This window comes from Buceros rhinoceros, unplaced genomic scaffold (assembly GCF_000710305.1).
Source record: "Buceros rhinoceros silvestris isolate BGI_N320 unplaced genomic scaffold, ASM71030v1 scaffold10484, whole genome shotgun sequence".
In the NCBI taxonomy this organism is placed as follows: Eukaryota; Metazoa; Chordata; class Aves; order Bucerotiformes; family Bucerotidae; genus Buceros; species Buceros rhinoceros.
The window spans coordinates 28167-42584 of NW_010406489.1; the positions used below are offsets into that span (position 1 = coordinate 28167).

Consider the following 14418-nt stretch of genomic DNA (forward strand, 5'->3'; position numbering starts at 1 on the left):
TTGAATTTTTTTTTTATAATTTTCCCCCCCCCCCCCCACACACATTCGGTAATGTGCATTATTTACAACAAAGCAATAGAAAACCAGCCATTTTCTTTCCATCTTCAATCCCAGTCTTCCTTTTCTACACTATATAATAACTAACACCACCTTCATTTACATTCAAAATAAACATAACATTTTCATAATTTCATTTAGCTTTATTTTAAATTTAAGGAAAACACATAAGCAAGATTGCTGATTTTTCTTATGAAGGGATAATTTTGATGAACCTTATCTTGGCTGATACATGATGCTTCTAGAAGATGGTAAAATAAACTTTTTGTTGAAGTACACAGTGCTGTAAAAGAACCTGAACATTAACCCTTATTACAACTGAGACATAAAATCACTCAAATTTAATGTTTGAGCTTATACCCTCTGCTCTTTGTAACACATATTAACCACGGCCTTCTCTAATAAAAACATTTGTGCTACCACAAACAGATGGACCTACAGTAACCGTTAGTCTTGCTGAATGCTACTGGGTGCCTTAAGCAAAGGAAAAAACACTGGGATACCATGCAGGTTTACTGAACTCACCTGACAGAGGTGTAAAACCATTTTCTAGGAGCAGAGATGCATGCACAAAAGTAAGAACATGATTGCAAGTAACAGACTTCCATGACATTAAAGACAACATCTTCAAAGTGAACAAGAAAACATCCTGGTAAAAATGAAAAGTAAAATTCCAGGGTTCCTCACCTCTCGCTTTGCAAGCAGCACATTAGGAACAATATGAGGCAAGCAGCGTCCCAGCATTAACATGACACTTTTTTCACTGTCTGCAATCCGAGATACCTAAAAAACCAAGTTGTTTGATTTTTTTTTTAATGAAGCACAGGAACAGAAAAATATACTTTCAAAGGAACAATAATTGCAGCAGGCTGATGACTTACCAGGAAATATTTGATTTACTAACACACATTAAGCCATAAGTTTTTGACCTGGCACTAACTTCAAAAGCATGAACTCATTTGCAGAGACTCAAAACTTCCCAATAATTACATATCTACCACTAGGTTTCATATTTAAGATAAACCCTGAAAGCACATCCTTATTAAGTTTCATGCACATAAATTTTTCTCTCCACATGCGTTAGTAGGTCCTGTTTCAAAGGAATTACAGCCTGTTTTAACTATTGCAGCCATGCTGACTAAAGGATCTTCTAGTTTTTGTCAACTGGGAAATATACCTCTGATCCCAAACGGCTGTCTGCTGACATCCGACAGAACGACAGTAGTGCCTGATGGAAAGCTGGTGACAGTTTCCTGGAATATCATCAAAAAAGGGAGGGGGGGAGGAAAAGCACAGATCAGAAAGGTGACTGAACGAGTCCTTTTAACCAGCTCAGTAAAATGACATTCAGAAAACATGTTTTAAGCCAGGCATACTGCAGAAGATTTTTGTTCAAAATTATCTTTGACTTTTAGGATGTTTAGTTTGTAGCAAGAAAAAAAAGTGGATGTTCTAATGAAGACATAATTTTCAGTTCCGAAAAACGTAACATTTTTCAAATCGCTGCACAGACAAAAATAGGACTACAGCATGAAGAAAAGGAAGCTTTAGCAACACAAGAGGAAGCACATAATTACAAACTTGGGAGGGAGGGACAGAAATCACAAGAAACAGTACTTTTGCTTAATGCTCTGATTCTGCATATTGCGTAAGAACATTTGAGTAGTCAGTCGCTTATACAAGCTTTACGATTACAGAGACATTGCTCAACCACCACTTTGCTATCTCAGTGTTACATTCAAATGTACAGCAAGAACCTCAAACCAGCCTTGGATTGCTGCCTAAACCCTAATGTAGATTAGTATCTACGGAGTAGTGCCTCATGGCCATGCATGGCAGCTGCCGACACAGCCCCACTCAGAGCTTTAAGCACACACCTAAACCCCTGATAAGAGTCTCAAAACAACCTTGTAGAGGAGGATACTTTGGCAAGAATGTTCTCAGAAATTACTAGACTGACCATTACATAAAACAGGCCAGCATCATCAGCATCCTATTTTTCCTCCGTAATGACAACTTCCTCTGTCTTCTGGAGGCCTGTATTTAGATGCTGATCTACCACTGCCTCATTCACTGTGCTTAAAGAGGAAAAAGAACATTTGTCTTCCAACACTCCAAAAGCAAGCATCTCACCCTATGTCATCATCTGCTGTTTGAATCCCCTAATGACACTACATGAGTTTAAGGAAGGAGGCAATTCCTATCTCTTAGGTGTAAAGCGGTATCTCCTCTCAACTCTTATTTCGAGCTCCTGACCGCATAAAATCCTACGCACACACAGTTATGTGCACGGACATAGATATTTTTATCCAACAGATTGAAACATCACAGTATTTATACTGCTAGTCCTTATTCTGTAACAATATTCCTGAATTACAGATTTACAGACTCTACTCAAGGCTTTCAGGTTTATTTACACCGGGAGAACAGGAACCAGCATTGCAAAGAAGCAGTTTAACACGGAGAGGGGCAAGGCCTCGGCCAGCCCTTTGCCCCCGCTGTCCTTCACCTCAGCATTCGTGCCGCAGAACAATCGGATCCTGCCCCACTCGAAACCTTAATTAAAATCCTACACAAGGGCAAAGTTCTATCCCTGTTTGGCAGAGACTGAAACGTAAGTGTGACAATGTGTCGCTGAATTTCCCTGTGACTTAATTAACAGCAAGCTCTGGGCATCACGGATCCCATTATGATTGCTGCCTATATTTAGAGTCAAGAAAGCTTCTCCTCAATGAAGGCTAGTAAAATCCTTGATGGCTATGCTGGACAGAAATGATGACAGATGCAGGCCTTTCGCACGTAAGTCAGAGGAAAATCTTTTCAAGGGTCCGACGACACCAGCAGTGAAGATGTTCGAATATCAGAAAGTATGATGAACACAAACCCCAAGCACTACCATTCTATTCCATGTAACATTGGGAAAAAAAGTCAATTTTCTGAGACGTCAGGAGTGACTGCTACATACAGAAAACACCTTGTATTTGGCGCAAACTACCAAACACCTAAAATGAGTTGAATAAATACATGTGGTGCAGTCTATTTAAACCACTGCTAGTGCTTTCTACTGCAATCTGTCAGACAAGGCACTTTTCCAATGGTGGTCATGTCCTCATCTGCAGGCATGCACACACAGCTACTCAAAGAACAGCCGCACAAAGCAGGCTCACTGGCTTCTCTAGCCTCTCTTCCCATCTGGGCAAGATCGATGCCAAGAATCCGTTCTGTAGCTACCGTAGTAAAAATCTGGCCTTTTAGGATAGAGTCTTAGTTTCTAATACCACTTAATACATTCTGAATAAATTGCAGTAATTATCTTCTACAAATAACCACCCTGGACCAAAATAAATAAATATCCAGCACATCTATTGTGCTGCTTCTCCCATGGATCTCAAAATACTTAACAAATAATACAATTCTCAATGAAAAAAAATTACTATATTAAGACCCAAGTGCATAATCCAGGAAAAAAAAAATATCTGGGGATATGGAGTTTCAAATATGGTTTTCTTGGACCTTTTGCTGATATGTTAAGCCCAAAATTCATTACAAAAATAACTTCATATTACACATGAATTACTTCTGCAGAGAACTGCATTTCGGGGAATTTCAGAAATTAATGGGGATTCAAGGCCTTATCCAACTATTTTTCAAATAAATCCAGATGCAGTTACATTGTGCTGCTCACAGCTCTTTTAAAGAAATTCTATTTTCCTAGAGACTACTGTCAAAAATCCCACCGGAGATAGTCATAGCTCTGTCCTCACTCAGTGATACCATCCTATTGATATCCATCCTCACTACTCCCAAATCATCAATCTAATATTCAGGCACTTACCGCCTCCCTTCAGACCCAGTTACTCTAAGCAAAAAAAACCTTGCAACAAAGCACAGATGCAAGTATATAGACAGGTTTGTAGCAATCTATGTACATCAGCTGTAAGTCTTGATTATCACACAGTCCAGATATTCAGCTAGGATATGAAAGGAATTATAAAAACCAAACTTCAGAAAGCTTAAATGGAACCATTGCAAAATTTCCAGAAAAATCTAAGGCGAGTTTCACTTTCATGTTAAACACTAGTATACTCAACTAGAAGAAAAGAAATTTCTAGTAAAACTTTAAGGTACTGTATTCAGAAATTCTTTCCTCCTGTTGAACTCTAAAGTTAAGTTATCACTGAAAAGTGCCGCTACCCCTTGGACTCAGTGCAAGAAGTTCAGGAAATTCAGAGAAAAGAGCATACTTAGGGTCGGCGAGAAAAGTTAATTACTAGCAAGGGTAGCAAATTCTTTTTTTTGGTGGTTCTTCTCCACTCCCTGCCCCAGCTTGTATTGATTTGCCATCTGCACAGAATATCACACATCGATTTCTACTTGGTATTTTCAGATCTAAATTAATTCTAGAAACATTCCACTGTATCAACATCAGCAAAAGAACACTAAGGGAACTGACAAAATACAAAGCAGAATGGCTACCTCCTCCCCTAGGAAGGGCAATGGTAAAACCATACGATGAGCTACTTTGTCCACAACAGTAATTTTAGAAGTTGTACATACCCTCATTAAGTTTGTGGTCCATGTTACTCCTGGATGGCTACACAGTGGTTTATCTATTACTTACTGAACATGTTACTTCCCCTCTTCACCACAATGCTTAAAGAGACTGTGTAGGTTGGAGAGGTTTTCTCAAGTACACTCAGACACACAAACTCAGTCTCCATGTAATAACAGAACATAAATACTCTATTTTAATTTCAAAAATCATAGTTATCCAGTGAAGATTTGTTGCAAATTCTGATCTCAAGAAGCAGAATGTCATTGGATACCCTTTCCGATTATTAAAAAAAAAATATCCAGATACTCCCGATAATCTCTCGGATAATCTCTCAGATACTCTGTGTTACACGCAATTACATACGAAAAGCAAAAAATTTCCCAACCACTCTTCAAGCAGAAGAGATTTCATTATGAAATTAAAATTTAAAAGAGAACAGAAATATCGTCTTCCCATTCCCCATTTGGATTTTAGGTTTTTTTTTTGTTGTGGTTGCAAGGAACAGGGCTGGTTTTCAAAACAAGTAGGAGGTGAAAAGCAACCCTTAAACTTAATACTAAAACTGTTGGTTTGTCAAATGTACTTTCTAAAAAGATTAGGAACTGTAGAAAAATACCAGCACCTTACCCTGAAGGTAAGCTAAGTCTTTCATCTGCATTTAAAACACAAATGATCTATGAAGTCTGTAGAATTTTACCACTGAAGAAATATCTATCCACTTTACAAGTATTTCTAGTAAAAGCATTCCAGTTTAAAACTTATCACTAACCTATTGGGTTTATCAAAGTGGACTGCAGGTTTAGTTGACTGAGCGCAAGAGGACAATTTCTCTGTTTCTTTACGCGGCACAGAATTTAGTGTATCATCTTTAGAAGTCCTTGAATCCACTTCAGCTGATAAAGAAAGGTTTGTTTCCTCAGCGTTTCCATCTTTATTGTCATTCTCAGAGCTCTTCATATCCAAGTACCGTCCATTGTCCTCTGAGACTGTGAGAGGCACTTGTTTTAAAGAAGGATGAGGAGCTACACCATAAACAGTTGACACAGCAAAGTTTTCATTCTTGAGAAAATCTATTTCACTAAAAAAGGAAAAGCAAAGAGTGAAATATTTTTGTGGCTTTCATGAGAAGGTTGTTGGAATCACAAGGCTGAAGTACAGAAATACGGACAACATACCAAAGAGCTCCCTCTTCAACTCCAGTACGTTCAAAAATTCCTTTAATAGAAATAATTTATATCCCACAAGCTGTTCAATGAGCACTGGTTTAATGGAGTTCTTTACTCAATAATCAGTTGCAGGAAAAAGATTGCACTCAGTGAGTGAATCACTGAGCTAAGCGAGTAACAACAGTGTTACCTGCTTCTAGGTGAAATCTAAGCACTGAGAAATTGTCACAAGTCAGAACTCTATTTGGGATGGAAAACTTAAAATACTATAGTTGTGAATTAATACGTACTATCCCAGCTGGCTTTGAAATGGTAACAATACGAGTCTATAAAGCCACTTAAAAATTATGCACCTGCCCATGTATTGTATTGGTGCATCTCTTAAGAGGAGTGGTATCTTATAGCTAACAGAATCGTATGTTTTGACCAAACTTTAGACGCTTCCTTTTCTGTTATGGTTAAAGATATCATCATTTCTACTAGTCATGCACTGTAGAAAGAAAAACTGTGTTGAAATAAGTTATTAAAATAAACGTCTTTCTAACAGTGTTTGCAAGTCATACACTCTATGGTACTAAGGAATGAAATAAAGCTGACTGAAAGGAAAACCTACACAAAAATACATCCAGACTGATTCTTTTTTCAAAGGAGTATATAAAGAAGTTGCACTGAAAGAATGAAACTGACTACAAAATTGATGGTGTAGGTCATTAAAGGGAAATAGTCCATCTGAAGTCTTTTTCTAAATCAAATACCACATATTAAAAAGGAAAGACTGCCCTGCTCTGAAGAACTCCTAGTAATTTTATAAGTGTAGGTTGTAGAGTTTCATATATGCGCTAGAAAAACATTAAGAATTTATCCCAACATTTATCAGCAGCTGAGCAGATTGGTAAGCACTTACCTCTCAAGTCTTTGGATTTGTTCCATCAAAGACCATTTCTCACCGTTTAACACACTAATTTGATCTTCTAATTTTTGCACTATTAAGCATTGCTAAATACAAGATAGAAACAAAACAGTTTAGTACAATAAAGTTAAGTAGTACTGCAAACAGCTGAAACAATTTCTGTACATCCTCTTACTTCTATTGACTGTGGTGTTGTTTCAAACACAGGGACGCCCCCGAGTACAGGAGTAGCAGCCTCTAACTCATCATCTTCTACACCAACTGATACATCCACCACATCTCTCGCAGTAACATGATGGTTTCCAAAGTCACGATAGAGTTGTAACAGGTCAGGAGGTTTTGGAATGTTCAATCCTACATCATCCCAAAGTTCAAAATCCTTCAACGAAATAAAAGAAACTAAAGCATACAATATACTTGCCTTGACATTTTTGTTTCTCTTCCTCATTCTACTGCAGGCCATGCAACAGCAAAATAAGACTGCATTGTAGTAAAGGACATAAAAGCTTAAATCAGGTAACAAGAAACATTTAATGACCCAAAGCAGTTTCACCCTAAAGACTGCTCGAGGTAATGTACTAAAGAGAGGACCTTCCAAAACGCACCGATCACAATTTATTTCTTTAGGTCACGAACACTTTTTAGAATTGGATACAACACTGACCAAATTCTAGCAGAAGCTAGTGCAGTTGATAGAAGGCGTTCTACTGATGAGGGTAGTTTTGTTCCTACCTCACTCACAAGAACAGGCAGACAATCAAACAGTAGAAGATTGTAGATGACTGATAGACAGGATGCACATTCTCATTGAGATTTGGATGTAGCTATGTCCTGGGTCCCACATGGTGGAACTGGATGCTCTTCTGTTGTCTGGCTTTCTTCTTCCTGGAATGCTGTGGTTTTCCTGAGCTTCCAGGAAGGACGACACGCCTCTCCGGAATGAACTCATAAAAGGGGGTGTGTTGAGAGATTGGGGGACATCTTGTTTTCCCCTCTGCTCTATCTACTGTCCTCTCTATCTTGTCCATGCTGCGGCTTTCTCAAATATGCCACGCAGGACTCTTGAATCTTACGCCCCGGGACTGGAAGCCTTTATCGAGGAGAGAAAGCCACGTCCGTGAGCTGCCATTTCCCCGAAGCAGTAAAAGACTCCTTCTGCAAAATGGGTAGAACCTTTTCCGTTTCTGCCGATTCCTGGCGGGGGTGGTGTGTGAACTGCTTTGCCGTGACGGATTGACCCAGCGATACCCCTTATCTCTGCAGCAGATGAAGTAGGCACCAATGCACAGGGGAATTTGAAGATATTCCCTTGGGACGCGACCAAGCCAGACCATGGCGCAGATGTGTGTGTGTGTGGGGATTCTGGGAAGAGCTATCCTTGGCAAAGAAGAGTTCTCTGCAGCCACTCCAGAGGAAAGAGGGACTATGTTTTATTTGCATGAAAGGTTTGCTTCAGGAGAAAATTCTTAGATCAAAAACTTTTTTGTCAGGTGAACGGACTGGACTTTTCCTTCCCCCTCCCCCCTCACTGGCATGGCGAACCATTGTGGGGGGAGGGGAGTTTGTAAGTGGGGATCGTTTCGATCAGGAGATTTTATGTGTAGTTGTATACTTTAATCTATTTGTCTATTAATTTCTCCCTTTATTTCTTTCTCTCCCTTTTCCAGTCCGGTTTAACTTTGAAAATGATTTTATTTTGGGGGCGTTTTACTATTAAACTTTTTTCTGTTTCTATCCTTTTTATATGTAGTCTGTCTGTTATCATTTCCTTTGCCCGACTAAAGCCTTAATGAGCTCGTTAACGTGCTGATAAGCCGTTAACAAGCATCAAAAGTTTTTTTCTTGTGTGTGGTTTGGCTGGTTTGCTTTTCCAGCCCACCCACTATTTTGTCGCATCCCTTTCGGTGGGAAACAGCCCCCCTTTTCAACCCGCGACAAACTATTAACTGTGTAGATCTGTAAACAGTACTAGGGCCTCCTGTCTCAAACCATGACCACATGTCCTTCCTTTTCTCACCGACATGTTACCATCCTATTATTATGTGATTACTCCATATCTGTATATATAAATAAGCATGTGCACTGTTAAACAGGAGTTGTGATGGTCTCTTTCATGACATTAAATCTAAACTTTTCTTCTAACTTTTCCCTACTGTTGCCAATTTTCACTATATTTTCCATACACCTATTTGAAGAAAGGTTATTTTCTGAAAGAATGAAGTGAATAATCTAGAAAAAAATGTACATTCTGTACATTAATTGTAATATGTTTACATTTACTTTTTAGAATTAATAACTTTCACAAGTTTTTTCCCCCTGATTGATTCACAACATAAAACATTCTCAGTTGAGAACACATGCAGTAACAAAAAGTAAGGATAACTTACTCATCTTTTCTTTTTTGGGGGCGCTATCCTAACAAGTATTTGTATGAAATCACTCACTGTTAAATCAAATCTTAGATTGGATGATCCAGAAATCTTATTTAATAACCCATTTTCTCTACAGGTTAGGATAAGAATTATAGGAAAAATATAGGAGGACTAGTTATAGATAGAACTGGTTGAAATTCACTATTTAATTTTGAATTAAGTATTTAAATCTCCTGGCAGTATTCCAGTTTTATGGTGAATGTATTTTGGGTGTTGATGTTACTGGGTATTTTGTGCACCTGGTAACAGTCAGAATGTAATTAGAACCTTCCAAACACTTGAAGAAATTTTTGCCATGAAATGCAAGCCAGAAACGTAAAACTGATCATCTTAACACAGTTGTGTTCGGAAATATCTAAGATAACACCTTACCACTGAGAGCTTCTCCAAGCCTGTGTTCAAAGCCACAGTATGATTAAGTATACTCATACACATACCTATGCCCCGGAGATGACACACAAGGAGCAGAGTATATAACCTGCACAAAACACCTAAGTATGATTTAAAGAAAGATTACGTTCAAATTTTTATTATATCCAGATCCTTGAGTTTAACTGAGAAGGCATCCATCAGAATCCAGAAAACTGTATAAGTACCTATAACTCACAGCATTTTTATTCCTATTTTGCTTCCTTTAAAGAATGCAAGCATCCTGTCTCCTTCCTACAGATCCGGGGAAAATATTCCTCAAGGAGCTGCGTATATAAACCATGTTTTATATATGACAATGCCAACTAATATATTTAACTCTTAGCATACTTATGTGTATGAAGTGAACTACACACAGAGGAAATATCATTTAAGTTCACTTGAGTTTATGACCAGATCAGAATATGAAAAGTAGGCATGTAAAAAAAAACCCAAACCAAACAAAAAAAACCACCACAGGAAAACTTTACCTGATCATGATTTTCATCTGAAAATGTTATTGATGTAAGCTTGTAACTATTCTTCAATAAAAATTCATTAACTAGGAAGTTTAGAGCTCTTTTCTCAAGAGGTCTGATTGGCTCCTGGAAGAAAAGAAAACAATACACTACATCTTCGGTTCATCTTCCTTCCAACTGTGTAAGCATATCTATCTTAAAGTCCATGCAAAGCTCAGTTACCACCAGCACCTACCTGAATTTCAGGACTTGATTTATAATTTTTTCGTTCCTGCAAAGGAACTTCATTTTCTGGGGAGGAAAAAAAAGTAACTAAATTTTACTCTTTCACACAGGATGAGCTCAGCTACTTCTACATTGTTCAAAGTAGAGACTTAAGAAAAGGTTTATGTACACCACCTGCAGCCTGAGTCAGGTTGGCTCGGAGGGCCTGTATAGTCTCCTTGGCTTTCCGAAGTTCAAACTCCAGGACTGGACAGGGATTTGGATTAAACACACACAGGCATCCAACCAAGGCAAGGGAAACAAAAATAAAATATAAAAAGCAAGGATGGGCGTGAAAAAAAATATACAGTTTGTATTAAACAGAAAGCATGCAATCTTTATGGAACTTATGAACACATGCAGCAGAGTTGGTCTGAAAGCAAACTGGTGAACATTTTCCATAGTTTCATAGGCCTTAAGTTAGCTAAATCAAAATTTCAAGCTGTCTGACAAGGACTCGCTGGAGGGTTTCAGGGTCTTTTTTTGTTTTTTGCTTGCTTTTAACTTTGCATGTTACTGTGAAATGCTTGCTATTTCTTCCCCACTCTTACAATCAGCTGATACTGTCAAATGTTTTGATTTCTTGGGGCAAAGGGAGTATGCAGGCAATCAGAGGACAGACCTAAATGAAGCAAATACATGCTGGCAACAGAGGAAGCTGTCTCCATGTAGCAAAGCTTAAACCATGAAGTGAATGTACTGTCCCTCTGAGATTACAGATTTTTTTGAAAATAAAATTACACACTGTAATTTCTGTAGTTTAATTGGCAGAACTTTTACTAACACGCTTTCACTACTAAGAATAATCTCGGTTTAAATCTCTGTTTAAAAATAGCGGGTTTATGAATAATCTAGAGTTGATTAAGATTTTGAATTTAGTTCAAAAAATTTTGAGATGCTCAAAACAAAAAAGCAAAATACACAGCTCTCCCATAGTACTTACAGAGAAGCTTGGAACAAAGATGTCTTTGTTCCATTATTCTTAAAAGTTTCCAGCAATTCTAGACTATACAACACTTTCAATGATCTAGAGTCAGCATTACAGACTCAAAAATACATAATTCTAGCTGCTGTTATCACCTGCTCCACTGTTACATCACTGTTACATGTTTCTCATGTTCCAGTGTTTCCTCCAGAAAGGGCCAATAGTGCTTTGTTTGCACCGGCATTGCATGTGTTTTGGTGTTGAGCTCATTCGTATACTGGGGCTTCAAGTTTTAAAACCCTGTTCCTTTGCAAAATACACAGCAAACGTTCTTCTTACAGGCATTTACAGTTACAGCAGCTAAGGGAACCTACTTGAAGAATTACCAGATAATTACATGCATTTCATTAATTCTCAGATTAATCTAATCACACTTAAATATATGGTTACCAAAAAGAAGGATTCTTGTATTTAAATAGATGAGATGAGCAGAAAACAGCTACCATTCTGAAGTGTTAAACTATTCTAAGTATATTATCTAACGTTTACTTTATTGCCATGCAAAACTACAAATGTTGGAGCTGCTTTTAGTAAGAAAATAGTAATGAGATGTTTAACCATTGCCTGGAAACAACTTAACATGGCATTTTGAAATATTTACTGGGCACAATGCATGGCAGAAACACTGCATTGGCTCTTGCTTGCGTGAAATGCGACTGGAGACTACAAATAAAACAGTTCATTCTTTTTTATACCTGTTAAGAATCTTTTGATAATTAGCAGGCAATGGAAAAAAAGATTCACTCAGTTTGCATTTATCCATCAAAACTGGAGGAGTAACTACAGTACACCACATTTGCTACATGAAAGTAACTTGTTTGATGCACAGAATTTTACTGCAGCAATACAAAAGCGCAACTGAGGATACAATGAATAAAATATGTAAAATCTCTCTAGTAGTCAGCAATGCTGATCTGCAAATACTTCTGTGCAACAAAGTTAAAAGATGCTCTTGTAGTAAAGGATCTACTAATTTTAGCACTTCCTTGCATTTGAGTTACTAATTCACAGTTAGATTCTAAGTTGTAAGCTACTAATTTGTTAGTTTTTGAAAACTGTAAAGAATTCAAATTAAGTAATTCTTCTGATGGAAACGACTATGTGTTAAGATTTTATTCTTGTAAAATATTTTCAAAGACCAGAACAGTTGCAGATCAGGAGTGCCCTGCACTAGAATGATATAAATAATAAAAGAAGTTAGAAAACCAACACAAACTAGGAAAACTCAGGAATCCCATTAAGGAAAATAGGAATAAGACATGTCTGAGGGCGTAGAAAGCCAAAAAACTCATGTCAGACAAACCCATGTCAGACGGCAAGAATTAATTTTTAGTGAACTGTCATGACACTGATAATTCTCAGAAGTCGTTAGGACGTCACCCATTCAACCTGAGAAATAGGTTACTCTGCTGCATGTTTCTCTGTATACAGTGGAAGTTTCTGGACACAGTATATTTGAGAAGTTATCACTTTGCAGCATCGCACAACAGCCACATAATTCTACTAGGACACAGCATTGCTACAGTTGTACCTCATCTCCTAGTCTTACCAGTGCCACTGTTCCGATTGCCACCACACAAACTTTGATGTACGTAAGTCAGTCACAGATTTACCTTTTATTTGAAGAAGTCTGTAGTTTTTTTTATATAAGCATAAATATTTGTAAATAGTTACAACATCATTTCAATCATACTTTAAATTATGATTCAAAGCTCTTTATTTTAGGAGCTGTACAGGAATGCAATCTTCTGCAAAAATCGTAATGATTTTTAACTCGACATGCGTACAAATGAAATCAACACTGGAACCGCCCATTTGCTGATGATGTGACATTCTCTTGAGAAAAGCAACCTCTAACTCCTGTCTTTGTAACCATGGTCAAGTACTGACTTTTAAAGTAAGTGTCCTGATCTCTCTCCACCCCTCTCCTCCTGTTATCAAGCGTATGCACCTCAGAGAAGTGAAGCTTTCAAAAGCATTGCTGAAGACAGCTAAGTCTAACTGCACGCTTGACTGAGCAGGCAACACGTATAACTCATTACAGTACTCGGTCAAAGGAGGTGACACTCCTAAGAACACTGCACAGAAGAGCTTTGCTGCAGATAACCTAAGAAAGGGAAGAACCAAATTCTTTTGGAAGAACCAAAGAGGAGAACCTGATTCTCCTCTACGTAAGGAAGGCAGAGAAGAAAAACTTAGAGCTCTGAGGTTGGTTAATCCTCCTTCAAGGACAAGGCATTTCTGTACAATCAGGTTTGCCTTAGGAGAGAACACTCCTCTGAACTGAAGTGGTGCTCTTGTTTTTTCTTTAGAACTCGAATCAGTGCAACTACTATTCTGAAAAAAGAAAAAAACCCAACAAACTAAGACTTATTTAAAAGAGATGAACCTATCAAGTAATTAACTACATATTAGACCAAGATTTTCAGAGTAGCTATTTTAAACTGTTTTCATGCAACTAATCTAATGCACCTTAAAAGAGAAGTGCCTATCAGGAGCGGGTAGCTTGTCTGCTCAGCTTTGAAATGTAAAAAATAAACTCTCAAGAATCTTATTCTATCCACCCACATTTGTTAATGACTTCATAAGTAACTGAAACATAGCTGGGGAAGTTAGCTATAAAAAACAACCTGAGATTTGGTATATTGGATAAACCAGGAACTACATGAACATCAGTCTTGTTGGGCCATGGCCAAAAAGTTGAAGGAATAAACAGTACTTCTAAAAATTTCCAGACCTTGATTTTGTATAAGCAGGTTTTCCACTTAATAGTATAATTCGAAATTGTACATGTGAATTATCTTGTCAGAATTTTGCATGCTTCAGTATGAAGTACTTCAGACAACGGTAGAAAGGTGGTTTTATGTTGTGAGGCCACCACGCAGCATTCTGGCATTTTCTTTTAAAAGTGATTTTCTGAAGTATCAAGGGCCCCTGTGCTTACCTGGCTTTCTTCAAATTTGGACATACTGTTAGTTTTCTTGTTAGTTGTTTCTAAACTATCATTGTTCTTCCTCCTCGTCAAGTAAACGTAGAACTCTAGATGTCCTAAATCATGCCCTCTAAAACATGACATCCCATTACATTTGACAGATTCGTGCATACTTTTTGAGTCAATCAGAAGAAATTTTATTTCTCTAACTACATTTAGCAATGAAGCTA

General features: G+C 37.7%; 1 protein-coding gene across 1 annotated transcript in view; it reads right to left on the bottom strand.

Moving 5' to 3' along the window:
* Positions 1–14418, bottom strand: part of KIAA1468 (KIAA1468 ortholog) — a gene marked incomplete at its 3' end in the record, with an annotated part of 48656 nt that overhangs the window by 26745 nt on the left and 7493 nt on the right. Inside the window, exons 4-11 of the mRNA XM_010134106.1 lie at positions 10407–10478; positions 10243–10298; positions 10020–10133; positions 6864–7067; positions 6683–6774; positions 5382–5690; positions 1235–1310; positions 745–840 (exon numbers count right to left, since the gene is read on the bottom strand). Of these exons, the coding sequence (XP_010132408.1) occupies positions 745–840; positions 1235–1310; positions 5382–5690; positions 6683–6774; positions 6864–7067; positions 10020–10133; positions 10243–10298; positions 10407–10478 (1019 nt within the window). The remainder of the gene's footprint in view (positions 1–744; positions 841–1234; positions 1311–5381; positions 5691–6682; positions 6775–6863; positions 7068–10019; positions 10134–10242; positions 10299–10406; positions 10479–14418) is intronic.